This window comes from Vespa mandarinia, chromosome 25, assembly GCF_050613455.1.
Source record: "Vespa mandarinia isolate Hongniang chromosome 25, ASM5061345v1, whole genome shotgun sequence".
Classification (NCBI taxonomy): domain Eukaryota; kingdom Metazoa; phylum Arthropoda; class Insecta; order Hymenoptera; family Vespidae; genus Vespa; species Vespa mandarinia.
Window position 1 is genome coordinate 400717 of NC_140834.1, and position 16746 is coordinate 417462.

Here is a 16746-nt window from a genome sequence, read left to right on the forward strand (position 1 = left end):
ACACGACGATATGTATTTTATAAAAAGAAAAAATATAAACGTTAAATAGTTATATAAAGAAGATAAAAAAGAAAAAAGAAAAGAAAAGGATTTAGTTTTATAAGAAAAATAAAAACCATCTAAAACGAATTTACCTATACATATATCTATATGTGTATGTGTATATATATATATATATATATATATATATATATATATATATATGTAATGTATTTGTTAAGAATAAACTACGTATAAGATGTAAATAAGTTACACACAAAGAACGAAGATTACAAATGGGAAAATGTCACGACACTGAGGTCACGCTTAGGAGTTAAGTTGCGAATGCAAATCGCCAGGATTTGACCCGTTTATCGTTTACGTAGTAACAATAAATAACTCTCCGTGACTAACTTGTGGTATATATTGATATTGTATAAAGAATCTAAAAGATTTTTAGAAAAGAGAATTCGAAATCTACGGCAAACTTTTCCCTTCTTTTTTATTTCACTCCTAAGAAGTTTTATATTTAAAAAAAAAAAAAAAAAAAAAAAAGTAATAATTTGTCCTTCTTCTTTGAAGAATAAAAAAAAAGAAAGAAAGAAAGAAAGAGTACAAAAAAGAATATTAAATTAGAATCACTTGTTATATAACTGCATATACATATATATATATATATTATACATATATATATATATATATTTATTAATCTTTCCTTTTTTATTTTCAATGAAGAAAAATTGAAAAAAAGATAGCCCCTTCTTATAAAAAGCATTTATAACTTCTAATTAATGAACATACACACGTAACAAAGATTTTAAAGAAAGATTTACGATTCTATTCTACATGCGGTCATTTAAAATAATATATAGTAACTAAAAAACTAAAAAGATGATGATAGTAATAATAATAATAATAATAATAATAATAATAATAATGATAATAATAATAATAATAATAATAATAATAATAATAAAATGAAGAGAACTAACACAATGAATTAATTTATAATTAGTCGCTATAGAGGAAAAAAAAAACAACAGTCTTAAACAATTAAATGAAAACATGCTTGTATGTATGATGAGAGTGGAGTGCAGTCTTCGTTAGTGAAAAAGTAATCGTGCTTGTAATTTAATTGATTCGTTCTTTTCTATTTTTTTTTCTTTTTATATTTTATATTTTTTAATTAGAAACTAACTTGAATATTAGAAGTAACTGAACATTAAAAAAAATAAAAAATAAAAAAAAAACGTTAGAAGAAAAAAAGATTGTCTTTGTATTAGCTAGAGTTTCTCGTTTTTTGTTTTTTCTTTAAAGGTTCAACGCGCATACACTTCAAGAATCTATATCTGCATGTTAATCAATCAATAACAACCAAAACCAGGAAAAAAAAAAAGAGAAAAAAAAGAAGATTAAGACCTATTCCTGAATGGCAAATAAGAACGTGGACTGTATAAAGCACAATTACAGTATATTTCACAAGTTGTTTAAACATTCATACATAATTATACGAATTTCCGCATGTGACGAAAAGGCGATTCTGTCAATTAGGGGGAGGATTAGTTAATAAAAACAATGTATTTTAAGGAGAGAAGAAAAAAAAAAAAAAAAAAAAAAAGAAAAAGAAAAAGAATTATTATCAGGGACGTCGAGAAGAAGGATTCGTGAAACGGCTTCAAAATGATGATACTTTAAGGCAGACTTTGCCAATAATCAATCAGCCAGGATGATCTTTTCTGGCTTAAGAATTTGCGAGGCCTATCTATCCTCTCTCATCGACTACGTGAGAGGTCTGTCATTTATTTAGTTTCGTGATTTTACTCGTTTTTTTTCCTTTTGTTTCTTTTCCTAAAGAATAATCTTATTACTTTTTTTTTCCCCTTTCTTTTCAATTTCTTTCTTTCTTTCTTTCTTTCTTTCATTTTCCCTTCAATAATTCAACCGGAATTTCTTTTTTTTTCCCCGCTGCGGCGGTCGCTGCTGCAATAATTTCGGAATGTCGACGATTTTTTATTTTTTTATACTTTTTTTTTTAATTTTTTTTTTTTTAATTTTTGTTCTCTTTTCCTTTCCTTTTTCTCTAATTTTACCTTTATCAAGGTGCAATAAATAAATGATATCTCCTTTACACTGAGATTTAATTCATATGATCGGCTCGCTATTTAATGTTAATTCAAAGCAGGTGGAGGAGGGTGCAATTACTGCACCTGCTGTTACACTAACAATTTAGAGCGAAACAATCATATGCAGTTTATATAGTTCCATTTCTGTATTTTTCTTTTTTTTTCGTGTCCTTTTTATTATTTTATTATTATTATTATTATTATTATTATTATTATTATTATTTTTATTTTTATTTCTTTTTTTCCCCCTTTCAAAGTCTATTCAGTGAAAAAAAAACTTAAAAAAATAGAAACAAATTTGTTGTAATTAGAAACAGTAAAGTCATTGCACCGTCAGTTATTTTACTCTCTGTTTCTATTTAAACTGATGGGCCAATGTAACATTTTGCAATGTAATGGACAGAGCAACATTCTCTCACCATCTATTGATCACATTTTATCATCGTATTTATATAATGTAATGTACAATATGCAGCTACATTATGAATAATCAGTATGTCCAACGCATTCAAACTGACAACACCGTGGGTACTTTTCGCATTTGTCTTGTTCTTAAATTGGTTTTTTTTTCCTTTTTTTTTTCGTTTGTTTGTTTGTTTGTTTGTTTGTCAAAGATATCATTTAAATTATTATTATTAATTAATTAATTAATTAATTAATTGTGTATTGTATGTTTCAGAGTTAGGTACTTTAATACAATTACTTCAAGTTTTTGTCCACATTTCTTGTGGTATCTCTGTGTAAAAAGTGTAACTATAATGCTAATGTAATAATAATTATAATAATAAGTTGCTCAAGGCAATAGTCCTGTGTGGCCGTTCGATTGTGTGCTCACGACCGTATTTTTTATTTTCCCCACTCCCCTCCCCCCGAAAACTTCCTCTGGCACAGTGACAACATACGATAACCTGTTCACCCTCCACTCAAGATCCAAAGGATCTTGCGCTTCGCACAAAGTGTTACTGCTCTTTTTTTTAAAAGTATTATTCGTTCGTGGGGGGGACGGGTGTGCAGCTGTTTTTTTTGTTGTTGTTGTTGTAGTTGTTGTTGTTGTTGTTGTATGATGTTAATATAGCAACTGAATGTTGACAAAATAATGTTCCGATTAGCGGTTGGCATTTTTAAGTTGATTGGAGAGCCAATCTAGACCCTCGTAAAGTCCATCTCCACTCGTGGCACACGTTGCTTGTATGTACCAATTACGATTACGTAAAGAATGCAAACCCAATTTATCAGTTATTTCTGCAGCATTCATCGCATTTGGCAGATCCTGTAATATTTTACATTAGACAATGATCCATAACAATTTCAAGAAAAGTTCAAATGTCGAACGGCTAAACAATTATTGACACCATACGAACCAATAGGATAAAAAATTCTTCATACTAATAATTATTATTCATATACATTATTATTATTATTATTATTATTATTAATAATATTATTATTATTATTATTATTATTATTATTATTATTATTATTGTTACTTACTTGTTTATTAGCAAATATTAAAAGTACCGCATCTCTAAGCTCATCCTCTGCTAACATTCTCATCAACTCCTCGCGTGCTTCACCAATACGTTCCCTATCATTACTATCAACGACAAATATAAGTCCCTAAAACAATGAAGTATCATGTCGATTAAAAATTAATTATATTATAACTCAAAGTATATATATTATATTATAACTCAAAGTAATTCGAAAAGCACGATGACAAAAAGAAAAAAAAGAAGGAAAGAAAAGAAAAAGAAAAAGGAAAATAAAATAAAAATAAGAAATAAAATTAAATTAAATTAAATTAAATTAAATGAAAGAAAAGAAAGAAAACAAGAACATACTTGTGTATTCTGGAAGTAATGTCGCCACAAAGGTCTGATTTTGTCTTGGCCACCTACATCCCATACAGTAAAACTTATGTTCTTATACTCGACTGTTTCTACATTGAACCCTATACGAAGAAACTATTTCATTAGTTCAGCATATTTTTAGTTAAGTAAGAATAATTTTATAAAAGCATTGTTCGTTTCAAGATATTACATGATATACGAATAATAATAAAAAAAAAAAAAAAAAAAATAATAAAAAAAAAAAAAAAAAATAGAAATAGAAATAGAAATAACGTGTAAAATAAACATAATATATGGTGTACATATATATGTGTGTGTATATGTGTGTTTATATTTACCTATAGTGGGAATCGTTGTAACAATTTCCCCTAATTTTAATTTGTACAGAATTGTGGTTTTACCAGCTGCATCGAGGCCTACCATCAAAATTCTCATTTCTTTTTTGCCAAAGAGGCCTTTGAATAATGTTGCAAACATATTCCCCATGGCTGGTATTAGCTATGTAGAGATACCTGTAACAAATGTATATTAATGAATTAAATATTCAAATGATACTCTTTCGTATCGAATTATATTACATTCATTGTAATTAATCGTTATATATATTATAAAAATCATAAATCATTACTTTCAATTTCAAAATATCATTGTGGAATGAAATTACACTTATCTATCCTATCTCCTATCGATTTAATCCTATTAAAAAATTGATTGTGTTTGATAAATTTTTAAACAAAGGTACACATTGAAATCGATTCTTTTACTTGGAATAATTAAAGATGTTGTTGATTCTATTTAGAAAGAAAAAAATTATAAGATGCGGATGAGATACGTGACATACAATATAGTCACAGTGCCATTATTAACTCAACATATAGTCAAAAATAAATATATATATATATATATATATATATATATAAATATATATATTATTTATAATGTAATCGAAAAATAAGATATATAAAGACTGCGAAGAACATTTTAATCGTAATTCTGTGAAATAAGGTATGACGCAAATATGGTAATTAAAAAATATACATCAAACAAAAGAAAAGCTATTAAATGATATATCTTTTTCTACGTACGTAGGAAATAACTTGTAATCGAATAAATATATTTATAAAAATAAAAAAAAAAAAAAAAAAAAAAAAAAAAGAAGGAAGAAAATTTTTGCCACGCAAACCGTGCAATTGCACAAACACGTAGAAATTAACATGCACTTGTCAGTCGAGCCCGAATGAGTTAACCTGAATAACCACGATATATAATAACGAGGTATATTAAAAATATAATCTCGAAAAGAAATTATTTATGAAGACGTACGAGTTTTGGTCCGAAGTAAAAAGAAAACAATATATAAAATTCGTAGAGAGAAAAAAAAAGAGAGAAAGAGAGCGAGGAAAGAGAGAGAGAGTGAGAGAAAAAAAAGAAAAAAAAAGAAAGAAAAAAGAATTGTGGAGGCACGCACGAGATGCTCACGCTGCGCGCTATTGATTCTCATTTTAATACATCGCTATGATTATCAGACTAGCATACCCTTATTTATATATCTTTAGAGTGCTTTGTTGTAGATTTATGCACTTTCAAAACTTCTTGGCTACTTAATACGCCAATATCGTAGTAATGCAAACAAGGCGGGGGATATTGTGCGGTTTGCGAAGCCACTGCGTACACCCGGTTGTCTGTCACCTTCGACCTACTCCCCAGCGAATCGTCAAAGGTTCCACGCTCAAACTTCCATTATTTATTTAACTTGGCCTGATTATTGAGAACCCTTTTAACGACACCTTCCACGTATATATCACTTACGTTACTTACGTTTCAGTAAAAAAGATTATTTTTTCACGAGAAACGATAAAACATAAAACCAACACTCTCGAAAAGTACCGTATGTCAAAATGGCGGACGTGGAAAGGATTCATGCCTTATGCCACGTATAGGGCCCTCGAAATTTTCCTATTGGTTAAACCGATCACGTGACTTCCAAAATCTATTTTCATTGAAATATGCGCCGCTAGATGTCACTTCGATAGCGTTCTCCATATGTCATCTTGCATCATTGTCTCTGATTGGTCAAGCGGATAGATTGACGCCGTTCCTCATTGGTCGATGATATATTATATATTAGAATTTTAGTATATGATACTACGTGAGCAAAAAGAAGCTCAGATTTATAACAGAATGAATGAATGATTCTTTGAATTAGGATAAAAGATAAATACTTAGTTTAGGTGAAATTAAAAGGTTCTTTTAATTTGTTTAAATAATATTATTAATCTATGAAAATTAAATGTAAATTAATTAGTTATTAAAATCTAATATGTCAATTATAAAAGTTCCTTTTAAATTTAAATCGGAAATACATAATGAATTGGAAAAAGATTTTATGAAGATTAATATTAATGGCGTTCCTATAGAACAAAATGAGATTGAGGTAAATTTTTCAACAGCATCCCAATTTCTACATTTAAATTATATAAAATTATACCAGTTGAATTTATATGTAGAAAAAATTAGATGCTCTGTACGAATGGATTTGTAGTACACCAAAAACTATTACCTATAGAGTTAATTTATTACTGACCACGGCTGAACAAGTAATAGAACATTTAAATGACGTGATATCGGAGGTAAGTCAGCATCTATTTAATTGAATACAAATCCTTGTATTTATATATCTATTTAATAGTATGGTCCTAAAAAAAAAATAATAATATTCAGCAGTATGAAAATCGTGTGCCAACAATAACAACATTCCCCCATTTATCAGAGATAGTTACTGTACACAGTTGGGACGAGTCTATAAAATTAGATTTATCAAAGCATTCGAAGGAAGTTATTGTTGATGCGGCATGTGGATCAGCTGTATTAAGAGGTTCACATGTATATGCTCCAGGAATCTTAGGAATTCCAAATGGTACATTCTTCTATAGATTTCCATAGATGTTTTAAATCTAATAATGACCTCTACTAATGACAATATTGTTTTTATTAGGTTTAAATGTAGGAGATGTAGTAAGCGTATTTGCAGATATTGTTGGTTGTACCAAGAAAGGATTACTTAAACCATCTGAAGTTGATAATGAAAATAAAACATTTTTGGGTAATGGAATTATCATGCAAACAAGAGAAAATATTTTCTGTAATGGCGGACAAGTAAGGTAGAACCTTTTGATAGAATTCTTTTATTTATAGTATATAAAATTACTATAAATAAAATTTTAATATAATTCATATTGCTTTAGGGGCGTTGCAATATATATGACTGATGTAATTTCTCGACTCCCACAATTAAATAATATTTCAGTACCGGATGGGTGGGCATTGTTACAAAATTTACCATCAATTATTTGTACTCGCGTTTTAAATCCACAGCCTGGAGAAACAATTCTTGATATGTGTTCAGCGCCAGGAAATAAAAGTACACACATTTCGTCCCTTATGAAGGGAAAGGTAGTAGATCCATAATTTATATGTGATTATTCATAATACTAACGCTTGAAAATGAATTACGTTATCTTTTTTTTTTTTCCCCCTAGGGTATTCTAATAGCTCTTGATAGAAACAAATCCAAATCAGAAAAACTTAAATTAAATTGTAATAAATTTTCAAGCGGTAATGTAAAATGTTTTTGGTACAATTCAAAAAAGGCTTATAATAAATATGCAGATAATTCGAATATTAACGATGGACCACCATTTAAAAATGATACTTTTGATCGTATATTATTGGATAGTCCATGCAGTGCATTAGGACAAAGACCACAACTTCTTAATAAAATTACTGCTGTACAACTTCGCTCGTATGTGGCTTTACAAAGGAAACTATTCTCAACGGTAAGTTTGTTGGAATTAAAGAATTCAATTTTTACAATTTTTTGTCATTATTTTAATTATTCTTCATTATATGCATATATATATATATATATATATATATATATATATATATATATATGTATATGTATATATATATATAGGCTGTTCATCTTTTGAAACCAAATGGAATCTTAGTATATAGTACTTGTACTATTACGATAGCTGAGAACGAAGGTATTATCTCATGGGCTCTAAAAACATATCCATGTTTAAAATTGAATTCCATTAGTGATCAATTAGATTTCATTAGAGACCAAACAAAAACATTTTTTTCTAAAGGATATAGCATTGATGGATTAACAGAGAATGAATCAGAATGTTTACTTAGGATGGGACCTGAACAGGATAGTATTGGCTTTTTTATAGCATCCTTTACTAAGCAAATTATGGAAGAAGTATAACTAAAATAATTTTATTAAATTAAGTCGCGAGTTGCGTCCTTACTTTGATTTTTAAAATTTATCGTCATTCTTGAGCTTCATTTGTCTGACAATTTTCATCTAAAACACCTTCACCACAAAGTATACATTTTTCTTCATAATTTGGTACAGTGGACATTATTTTCAATATCTCTATTGATGGTCCAATATTCCTATTCAAAAGTTATCTAATATTATCTTCCATCAAATTCCTTACTTAATGAATCAATTACTAATGTATGCGTACATTTATATTTGTATTGTAAAAAAAAATATAGAATATTTTACAAACCTTGGACTAAAACATACTGTAATTGGTAAAGTATGTTTGCCATTAATAGGACAAGCAAGTATTTCTCCCATAATAGGATAATAATTAAAATCTTCATTGAAATTACTTTTTTTGATTTCAATTTTACATTTGTAAGCTGCAATATTACGTATCTATATATTCATAGAGAGAAAGAGAGAGAGAGAGAGAGAGAGAGAAAGAGAATTAGGGAAAAAAATAATTAATATAATAAAATTAATACCAGACAAATTTTCAACATCCAATATAAATTTTTTTTCTTCTCCGATACATACATGTCCAAAATTCAAACATGGAGAAACTCGTAATAAGGGTAAATAAATTTTTAGAAGCAACTTCAGTACCTATAATTTTTATAATTTATATTTTTAATATCATTTGAAAAGCAAAATATGAAATATTTTTATATTTTGTTCATATTAATTACCTGACTACTGTTATCAGTATATATAATACGTAACTGTCCTGTATTAAACCAATTATTTGTACGTTTTGAAAATCCTGGTTCATATCGTGAGATTATATTTTTTTTCGTTTCTATTATCTCTTCAATTAGCTTAGCATTTACTGAACAAGCAACATGTACCTGAAATAATATATGTAAATTCGTTGATGTGCACTATTTACAAAAATTTTGCTAACTAACTTTGATAGAATTCCATCCATCTATGCATATACTTTTTACAAAATTATGTATATTATTTATTTTACAATGACTATCGATATAATCTATTGTAAATGGATCATTTACTTCAAATTTTGCAATTATCGGGCTTTCTCCTTTATTATAAAATACGTAAGTTTTATTAATCCTGTAATTTATCAGATAAAATTTTAATTCATAATTATCGAAAATCCTTTTTAAATAAAAAAAAAAAATAAATAACATACTTCATTGTATGATGCGAACTTATCATTACATCGTCTGCATAAAATGTGAACGATCTATTAAATTTAGGAATATCATAAGTAAGACGTGATAAAACAATTTGTGCTTCGATTTGAATCGTTATTGGTGTTAATAAACTATTGTGCCTACAATAATATTTCTTCTTGTATCTGTAATATATTAAAAAAAAGATATTAAAATGAATATATCGTATTATTTTTTATTTTTTAATATTAATAAAAAAATTTCCATTACTCGTCCATTGGAGCAATTTGTATAAAACCCAATGCATTACAAGATATTTTATATCTATCTTTATATAGCGGACATTTATTTGGAAATATTTTTATTTCGACGTATGCTTTTCCTTTGGGTGGTATAAAAGTTTCCTCAGGAGAAATCTTTTGAAGGAACGACATTTAAAATTGATTTTTAATTCATTCTCATATTTAATTAATTCCAATTAAGTTTAAACTTACTGTACAAATTGTACTATCTATTAGATTATTAGGAATCAAATCTATTTGAAACTCTGTACTTTGAGATTTGTTAATTCGTCTCCCATTATTTGTATATCGATCATTAAAAACACTAGAGCACATTTCGTATCTAAATTAAAAAAGAAAATAAAGAATTTTAGTACACATCAATAATTTAATCGAATAAAATTATTTAGGAAACAAAATTAATACTCAAAGATATCAAATTCATAATTTGAATCTGAATCTGTAGAAATGATGCATTGCGAATCATTTAACGTCTGACAATTCTTTTGAAATACATAGACCTCTAAACGTTTTCTTAATAAATTATCATTTTCATTTTTCTCTTTCAATTTTCTTAAAGCCATTGCTAATTTATTTGTAAAGTGAGTACGCATATGTAAGATGACATTAAATGGCATAGGATAACTTTCAGAGAAACTTTCTATTGAAACAATTTGCCAGTTTATGATTAATGGTACGCTGCTTTTATTTTTCATAAAAATTTTTCTGACTTCTTCTTGTGAACTAGCAGAAAGAATTCCAAATCTATAAAAATTTAAATATTCATCAAAAGTATATATTTTTCACAGATAAAAATCTATCTTATTTGTGTTAATTAATTACTGACCTACACATTGGTATTTTTAGTTGTGTTTTTTCACATATCGGAAATGATATAGGCATTTCTGTAACTTGCACACAAATGCTTAATATATATGGCGGTAATCCGAGAATATTTATTTCCAATTCATCTGTATAAATTCCCCATGTATCAACGAATACATATATATCTATAAATACGTCTTTGTACGGAATTAATTCTGTTAAAAAAGGATTTACGTAAATAAGTATGCCAGAATTAGGCTGTTTTATTTCATTCCAAATATCATCTGTGAAAGGAAAATAATGATAAAAAAATATATATATAATAATATAAATATCTGATATTACCTGTATGCTGACTTATTATCATTTTATAAATAGATTGTATCATATCTTTCTTTATTTTTTCTTTTTCTGTTATATAAACTGGATAAAAATTATTTATTTTCAACCAAAAGCTTGATGCAATAGGAGTTTCATTTTTGATCAAAAACGTTTTCTTTGTAACTAAAAATATTTCTCATATAAATTTATCAATTATATAATAATAATGTAATATAAATAGGAAAATAAAAGAAATCTGAATGTACCAACTCCTAAAGGTACTTCCAAAAATTCAATTGTAACCGGATGACATATTGATATAGTTTTATCAAAAGATACTAATTGATTAAATGCTTCATCTTCGTCGTAATCAATTTCTCCTGTTTTTTCATAATATATACTTTGATTCATATAAAAAGATTCTAAAGAATACTTTTGTAAATTGTTAATAATATCACTTTTCCCAGAAATAGTCTATAAATATATTAAAAATTTCTATTACACAATATTTAATATATATATATATATATATATATATATATATATAATTACTTTGTTTAGCATTGAGTTTTGTAGCATCAATAAATTAGGCCGAATAGTAATATTGGAGGTATGCCATTCAAAGCAAATGTCAGATGTTTTTAAAATATCATCTGAATATGGTATATGAAAGGTAACATAAAGTGACTTGATCTCACATTCAACTTGTAAAAATATAATTTTTGGTGAATGCTCAATATAACATGGTATATAAAAAGATTCAACATATCCCTGAAATAAAAATCATAAAATATATTTTATATATTAATTATAATTAATGTAATAAAATATTCATTAAATTAAATCACCTCTTCTATTGGACAAAAAATGATTTGTATATTTTTTGTAACTCCTGCTGGGATGCAATCACTTTCACAGCAGAAAATAAGTTTTAACTTTAAGCAATCTAATCCTATAGGATTACCCCAATTATATGAAACTGAAGTGGTTGTCATATTTTTTATATTCACAGTAAACATTTCTTTTATTCCAATAAATAATCTATTATTAAAAATGATAAAACATTGGAATCAGAAATTATATCATGGATATATTTATTATTTTCACATTCTATATATCAACCTAAGTGGTCGTAGAACTCCATGACTGATAATAGGTTCACAAATAAATGATTTTATTGTTTCTATGTCAATAATATCATGAGCGGAAAATAATTCTTCCATCATCTGCGTTTTACAACTTGAGTTAATAAAAAAATGTTTTTTAAATTTAACTATAATTGTTATCTTACCAATGCTGGCATTGTTATAGATTTTTGATCACTATATATATTTAGATCTATATCTGACCAATCTTTTTTTATCGACGATTGTGATATATCAATTTCAAGAATATCTTTATCGATATATTCATCTGATCTATAAAAACATTAAAAATCTTACATTAAAATTTAATATATATATTGTAATAATTATAATAATTATTATAATACAATTTACTTCTCCTTAAATGATGCATCATAATACAAAGTTTGTATTAATTTAATATCAGCCACTAAGATATCCACAGACTAATAAGAAAATAAAAAAAAATATATATATGTACATATGTATATATATTCCATTATCTGCATTGCCAGATTAAAAATAAATTGCTTACATTAGTAATGCAAACACGTCTTTTTGTTTGACTTTCTGTAGTCCATAATTTATGGCTTTTTGATATAGCAGCTTGAGGTATATCTTCAATATATAATCTAAAAATATAATAATAAGAATTTAATTGAATTGTCTACATAATAATATATATAATCTTGATATATATAAATATAATTGTTTCTGATACATACTGAAGAAGGCCATATATGTGACCATCAGGCAAATTAAGTGATGGAATTGTAATTATTATGTTAAAATTTAAATCAACAGAAGCAAAAAAAATACCACTTTCAGGTATTATATAAAAGTAATCCAAAAAGTTTTCATCGTCGTTTTCACCTTCGATTTCATTCTCGATTTCATTTTTTTCTTTAACTTTTACTGAACATTTTTCCCAACGAAAAAACATATACATTTGACTATACATATAATTTAAGAGATATATCAGTTAATTCTGATATAACAATGATACAAGAATATTAGAAATATTTAAAACATATTTTACCTGGTATTAGTTATTGAAATTTTCTTAGTTATAACTTCAAATTCTTTTAAAAAATTTCTCTGTATATTTAGATCATAATGAACAACAGATTCCATATCAATTTTTGTCAAGGATAAATATGTCCCTTCCGATTGCTAAAAATTATATTTTTTTTTTTAGAGAGTACATTAAATATTGATTAAAATATATAAATTATTTTCTAATACATACTTACGCTATTAATTTGAAAAGTCTGTGGTTCATACATAATACCATCGCCGATTAATTCAAAGGATTTAACAGAATAATTGTCAGTAATTATGTAGAATGTATCAACCTGAAAATTTTTATTATTATATTAGTTAAGATTTAGTTTTACTATTATGTTAGTTAAGACATTTTTTAATATACATTTTTATATTCATTACATGCATTCCGTATGAATCAGGAAAGAAATATGTATGAATGTATATATCTTCTTGCGTTTTCAAAACAAAATATGCTGGCCATACAGCGAAGCATTGTAAACTGAGTATATTTAGATCTGTGATATCCTATAACAAGAAATAATAATTTATAATTTATATAATAGATTATTTTTCTATCAGATTAATATTATATATTTGGAATATGGCATGCAAATATACATACATGATTACTAAATGATTGTTATAATATATATAAAAAAATAAATTACTTCTATACACATGCTGTACCAATCAATTTCACTTATTAAAATGAATTTTCCATCGGCTCCAATATTTTTAAATCTTATTTGTAAGGCAACCTGTTCACCAACAAAACATTTTCCACATTCAAAAATCATGTCAGAGTTAACAGCACTCATTAATGATCTTTTGTTAGAATAATATTTATTAAACTCTCTGATAGTATTTGAATACTAAAAACAAAAAAAAAGAAAATAAGATTTTATACATATTAATAATATTTATAATATTATACCTCAGTTATACATGAATTGCTAGACACCGTAGTACTCTCAGTTGAATATAAAGTATTTATCTCAGATTCTGCAGACAGTAAATGTGGTATGATAATTCCTACAAATATATAAATATATTAGATAATGTTCTAACAAAATGAAATATGATTTATTATCATAAAAAGTATTTACTTTTCAATGTAGGAGGATCTCTAATACATTGTAATTTAATATTAATTGGTCTTCCATGTTGAACATATACAGTAATAATTTCTTCTTCCTCGTATAAATCATCGGTATAAAAAGAAACAATTAACTTGAGTTGCATTCCCGGGGCAATAAAATTTGTTCCTAATTTTTTATTTTGAATTCTAACTATAAACTTAGAATGACGAGATATAGGCTGTATTTGAAATTTTGTCGAAGTATTACTAATATTTGTTAATATTATTGTCTTCTGCAAACAAAAATAACATATCTTTATAATTATACTTGTAACTATAATGAAGATAATTTAATATAATACACGTACTCTGTATAAAATATTTTTTTGAAAGTTATGAAAACACGCATGATCTGGTTTTGCTATTAAAACTGATCTATATAATTCCGCCCTGTATGTACTTTTTCTGGTTCCACCAAATATCGCATAACACATACGATGTTGCCTTCTAAAATAACGTTTCTATTATTATGATAAAATTCAAGCGATCAGGTTATAAAATAATATACCTTTCTAATATAGATTTCTTTATTACATGATTTTGTGTTATTCTTGGTTTTATTTCTATCATCAAAGGAAGAAATTTCATAAATCCATATCTTTCATCTATTTTAGTTAATTTTTTCTTTATAAATTTGATCTCTGAACTATCATCATCAAGCTCGTTTTCATAAAATTTATCCTATGAAATTAGATATTAAGATATATCAGAATTACGCATTTAAATATAAATACATGATTACTAACAATCCATAATTGCAATGATATTCGATGTAAGATGTAATCAGAACAATGATTTCTTCTACGCTTATGTGACATCTTCCAGCGTGTATTATTTTTGCATGGCACATATTTAGAGTGCAACAATAATGATTTAGAATTCATCTTAACTGCTCTTTATGTATTCAAAAGTTAAAATAATATTAGAATAGATAAGAGCATTATAAAATGTATGACATTTTTTGAGACAATTAACAAATGACTGTCTAGAAATTTCTTAGAAATAATTATATTAATCATTATTATTTTGTAATATTGAAAACATTCAACATTTATAATCTTCCTGTTTTATATTACCATTACTAGTATATTGTATTTTATTGCATAATTTTTTTTTCTTCTAGCATATTCTTATATTGGAAAGTAGGAATACTAAACATTTGCAAAAAAAAATTAGTTGTTAGTATTGTTTATTTGAAACAATCTTCATATAAAGGATCAGAAATGAGCGTGTATGTACAAATGTGTTATGCAAGTAAAATTCTAGGATTTTATATTTTTTCAATTCTGGGTTGTGAACCAGAATGTATATTCTTTTTTTTTTTTTTTTATGTAATGAAAAGTAAATATTTTCTTATTTTTTTTTTCTTTTTTTTTTTCTTTTTTTATAAATAAGAAGATATGCCTACGTATTACACTTGAATCTAGTTTAACATTGTGTGATAATATCAATAAAATTTTGACATTAAGTTTCTTCGTTATGCCATATCGATATAAAGCTACACAATTACTGTTATATAAATATAGTAATGTTATATTTCTATTTTCACAATAATTATATATGCATATGTATATATGTATATGTGTATATATAATATATATATATATATATATATATATATATATTCTGTATGCATATATTTGTTTATGTAATAAAATTCTTATTTCCTTCTTTTATTTTAATTTTCAATTTTTGAATAATACGGATACATATATGTATATATATATATAATATTCGATAATATACATATATGTATGCGTATTTAAAAGAAGTAACAAGAAATTTGTAAAAATAAAATATAATTCTGAAGACATGGCCGCTATTGAGATTTTCCTACAGAATTATTTTCATTCAAATACACTTGTATAATTCCTAATGTACTTCATGATTATTGATCTAAGTATTATACTATTTATTAATGTTAGCAAATAATTCTCTCCTATAATTCAAAAAAAGGAATAGGCTTAATAATAAAACTCTGTTAAAGTTCCATTAAACAACTTTGTATTTTTAAATCCTGTAGAGTTTCAGAAATTATAGATGTTGCTTATGAGAGTGCACTTATTTATGTTATAAATAAGCATACATAGTCCATGAAGCACAACGAGTGTTAGAAATGTATGTGATAAGAAATAAAATATATTTAAAGATATATCGTGTAATGTAAGCTATATAGCTTAAATAATAATAATAATAATAATAATAATAATAATAATAATAATAATAATAATAATAATAATAATAATAATAATAATAATAATAATGATAATAATAATAATAATAATAATAATAATAATAATAATAATAATAATAATAATAATAATAATAATAATAATAATAATAAGAATAATGATAATAATAATTAAAAAAAAAAATCATTTCATGAACTTCATATTTTTATGCTTAACGAAAGAATCAATAAAGTCAAACTAGGTTCAAGCTTCAAGCATAATTGTTTTGGTAAAAACACCAATTTTGTAGTACATAAAAAGAATGAGCACCAATGTCTTTGAAATATAATACATCGAATTATGCTCTTTTATACGACACCCTAAATGTATACATCTGGACTTTGTATGC

At 25.7% G+C, this 16746-nt stretch overlaps 3 protein-coding genes across 8 annotated transcripts; 1 reads left to right on the plus strand and 2 right to left on the minus strand.

The window, feature by feature from the left end:
* Positions 1–1433: 1433 nt before the first annotated feature.
* On the minus strand, positions 1434–5909 carry Arf79F (ADP-ribosylation factor 1). 2 transcript variants are annotated; one of them, XM_035877445.2, is made up of 6 exons: positions 5771–5868; positions 5489–5710; positions 4291–4464; positions 3944–4053; positions 3594–3719; positions 1434–3372 (listed from the first exon to the last, which is right to left on the minus strand). In XM_035877445.2, exons 3-6 carry the CDS (start codon positions 4436–4438, stop codon positions 3208–3210), a joined length of 549 nt encoding a protein of 182 aa, XP_035733338.1. In that variant the 5' UTR covers positions 4439–4464; positions 5489–5710; positions 5771–5868; the 3' UTR covers positions 1434–3207. The 2 variants fall into 2 exon arrangements, with proteins under 2 accessions (XP_035733338.1, XP_035733339.1); XM_035877446.2 differs by lacking the exon at positions 5489–5710 and having other exon boundaries at positions 5771–5909.
* A 223-nt stretch (positions 5910–6132) lies between these two features.
* On the plus strand, positions 6133–8742 carry LOC118446585 (tRNA (cytosine(72)-C(5))-methyltransferase NSUN6-like). Of its 5 annotated transcripts, none has more exons than XM_035877441.2 (8): positions 6133–6386; positions 6460–6582; positions 6674–6869; positions 6948–7113; positions 7198–7405; positions 7492–7788; positions 7929–8001; positions 8107–8742. In XM_035877441.2, exons 1-8 carry the CDS (start codon positions 6273–6275, stop codon positions 8226–8228), a joined length of 1299 nt encoding a protein of 432 aa, XP_035733334.2. In that variant the 5' UTR covers positions 6133–6272; the 3' UTR covers positions 8229–8742. The 5 variants fall into 5 exon arrangements, with proteins under 5 accessions (XP_035733334.2, XP_035733333.2, XP_035733335.2 ...); XM_035877442.2 differs by having other exon boundaries at positions 6134–6386; positions 7963–8001; XM_035877440.2 differs by having other exon boundaries at positions 6677–6869; positions 7929–8742.
* On the minus strand, positions 8287–16421 carry LOC118446634 (deleted in lung and esophageal cancer protein 1). Its single transcript, XM_035877566.2, has 27 exons — positions 14675–16421; positions 14475–14613; positions 14135–14399; positions 13963–14060; positions 13697–13900; positions 13428–13553; positions 13235–13336; positions 13021–13154; positions 12707–12934; positions 12517–12613; positions 12357–12427; positions 12149–12275; positions 11980–12083; positions 11706–11898; positions 11410–11628; positions 11124–11331; positions 10882–11040; positions 10559–10820; positions 10138–10476; positions 9925–10054; positions 9701–9846; positions 9448–9615; positions 9203–9368; positions 8984–9142; positions 8780–8900; positions 8539–8674; positions 8287–8419 (listed from the first exon to the last, which is right to left on the minus strand). The coding sequence occupies exons 1-27, from the start codon at positions 14752–14754 to the stop codon at positions 8293–8295; spliced, it is 4308 nt and encodes a 1435-aa protein (XP_035733459.2). The 5' UTR covers positions 14755–16421; the 3' UTR covers positions 8287–8292.
* Between the last annotated feature and the right edge of the window lie 325 nt (positions 16422–16746).

Bases quoted from the DNA above. Each gene is read 5' to 3' on its own strand.
- LOC118446585 (XM_035877439.2), top strand. From the start codon at position 6,273: ATGTCAATTATAAAAGTTCCTTTTAAATTTAAATCGGAAATACATAAT. The intron at 6,387-6,459 runs GTAAATTTTTCA...ATTTATATGTAG, and splicing joins TAGAACAAAATGAGATTGAG to AAAAAATTAGATGCTCTGTA. The intron at 6,870-6,947 runs GTACATTCTTCT...TGTTTTTATTAG, and splicing joins AATCTTAGGAATTCCAAATG to GTTTAAATGTAGGAGATGTA.
- LOC118446634 (XM_035877566.2), bottom strand. From the start codon at position 14,754: ATGAAATTTCTTCCTTTGATGATAGAAATAAAACCAAGAATAACACAA. The intron at 12,084-12,148 runs GTAAGATAACAA...TGTAAAACGCAG, and splicing joins CTATAACAATGCCAGCATTG to ATGATGGAAGAATTATTTTC. The intron at 11,041-11,123 runs GTACATTCAGAT...AAATATTTTTAG, and splicing joins GGAAGTACCTTTAGGAGTTG to TTACAAAGAAAACGTTTTTG.
- Arf79F (XM_035877446.2), bottom strand. From the start codon at position 4,438: ATGGGGAATATGTTTGCAACATTATTCAAAGGCCTCTTTGGCAAAAAA. The intron at 4,054-4,290 runs GTAAATATAAAC...TTCTTCGTATAG, and splicing joins TACAACGATTCCCACTATAG to GGTTCAATGTAGAAACAGTC. The intron at 3,720-3,943 runs GTATGTTCTTGT...TCATTGTTTTAG, and splicing joins ATTACTTCCAGAATACACAA to GGACTTATATTTGTCGTTGA.